General features: G+C 36.2%; 1 protein-coding gene across 1 annotated transcript; it reads left to right on the top strand.

Moving 5' to 3' along the window:
- Positions 1 to 983: 983 nt before the first annotated feature.
- On the top strand, positions 984 to 1,690 carry LOC108917980 (the record flags this gene model as incomplete). Its single annotated transcript, XM_023457161.1, has 2 exons — positions 984 to 1,283; positions 1,364 to 1,690. Coding segments are annotated over exons 1-2 (627 nt in total), but the record flags the coding sequence as incomplete, so codon positions are not given.
- Between the last annotated feature and the right edge of the window lie 354 nt (positions 1,691 to 2,044).

The raw sequence follows: 2,044 nt of genomic DNA, 5'->3' as shown, positions 1-2,044 counted from the left end.
GTTTTAGGGCACATGTTAATAGGAACTTTTTGGCTTATTTTAATGAGTTATAAACGCAGCAGAAGTTTGGAACCCTATTTTAGAAACACCCTGTATAACACCTATTTTAATGTTTATTCAGTTTTTTAGTATAAGGGGTGGTTTTCATCCCCTAGAAATAAGAAGCGCATATCAAGCATATATGACTTTTCATTTACAGGGTGAAATGAGCTTAATTCCAAATTTTCATAAAAATCGGATCTATCCGAAAGTATTCGGAGGTTTTACTCTATTTTTCTCATTCTTCCCTGGAATAGTTTCAAAGATATCGGGCTCTTCAGTCGGTGAGGGTCAAACTCAAGCGTATTTTAGAGTTTCGAATTATTGTACCGTACACAATGGAACAATTGACTTGGATAAATTATTGTTCCATTGTGTAAGGACTGTAAGGTAATAATTCGAAACTACAATACGCTTGAGTTTGGGCCTCACCGACTGAAGAGTCGAAGAAAATTAGGAAGAAGATAAGCGAAATTAGAAATTAACAATGGGGATTGCTTTGTCAGGGATCTCTAAAAGGGTTGCGCAATTATTTGCAATATATATATATATTCGTAATCAACTGATAGATATAAATATGCGTTTTTAGCTTTTATAAGTTTAAATGATAAATTATATGATAAATCTGTGACTAAAATGTCAAATTTGTAATTCAATTCCAACATTTTTGACAGCCAGCAAACATCATACCCGAAGAATGACAATATCTACCGTTNCAACTGATAGATATAAATATGCGTTTTTAGCTTTTATAAGTTTAAATGATAAATTATATGATAAATCTGTGACTAAAATGTCAAATTTGTAATTCAATTCCAACATTTTTGACAGCCAGCAAACATCATACCCGAAGAATGACAATATCTACCGTTGCACGCGTTTAACTTTACGTTTAGTTCTAGAGCCAAGTGTTTGATCGATAACGGCAAGTTTTCCAATGTAGTATGGGAACAGAGCACAATTATACCGGTTTCACCGTACATCTGATAAAAGACACAGATGCAAGCGACAAACGCGATATTGAAGAATTATTGAAACCCGTTGACGCGCTAGAATTGGATTCTGATAGTGATTACAGTGTCATAAGTGACATATTTGAGGAATTTCACAAGGACAGCTTCCTGAGGCCTGGTGCAGACCCTTGCAAGAAACACCTGTCGAAAACTGAGGCTGACTGGAAAACCGTTGAAAGATTTACCGACGATTTTAAGAAGACTATGGTTGAAGTAAGAAAAGAACAGCAGGCAAGTAGGCACTACTTTTACCAAGGAATTTTTTCCAAAAGGTTTCTACGAAAGACAATTTTGGTAATTCCACTTTTCAGGTGGGTCGTCCCCTATTCGAGGAAGAAGAATCCATTGAAAAAATCCTCAACAAACCTATTGAAGCGAAGAAATCGATCACACCACCAACCAGAGGCTCCCCAATCATCGTCGAACAAGAAAGAGACCAAAGAAGCGAAGCCAGTTCCGAATCTCTGGTGTGGCAGAGACTTTTGAATAACAGCGAAGGTCGTTTCAAGGTCAGTCCTCCAGTTTTTGATGCCTTTAGACAGGAGGAGAAGCACTGGTTGGAACGGCCTCCGATGTCATGGAAACTGGTCGATGACTGTCGAGTTAAGTGCGATAGATGGCTTGATGACGTCATGCAAGTAGGCGGGGGACACTGAATAATTTTAAAGAGACTCGCTTGTAACTGTAAGACACTATTTTTATAAAAAAAAATAGCTGAATTGTTTAATTTAGAGTGTAGCAACATTTTTGACATTATTTCTTTTGTAAATTAACAGTTTATTTGACTGGAGATATATAACATCAAAAAAATTGTTGTGTTCTCTTTAAAATATCGGAGATAAACAATCGGTAGGTACTGGAAGACACTCAGTGCGGTCAATTTTGTATCAGTATTTATATCAGTTGCTAACCAAAAAAAATGGCTGTACATATTACTAACATTGCAACCAACAAATGCCAGCAAATAAGAAATTATACCAATGTCGTGTATA

This window comes from Anoplophora glabripennis, unplaced genomic scaffold (genome assembly GCF_000390285.2).
Source record: "Anoplophora glabripennis isolate ALB-LARVAE unplaced genomic scaffold, Agla_2.0 scaffold6599, whole genome shotgun sequence".
NCBI classification, from domain to species: Eukaryota; Metazoa; Arthropoda; class Insecta; order Coleoptera; family Cerambycidae; genus Anoplophora; species Anoplophora glabripennis.
The sequence above is the reverse complement of the archived record's forward strand: the minus strand, read 5'-3'. Positions and strand labels throughout refer to the sequence as shown.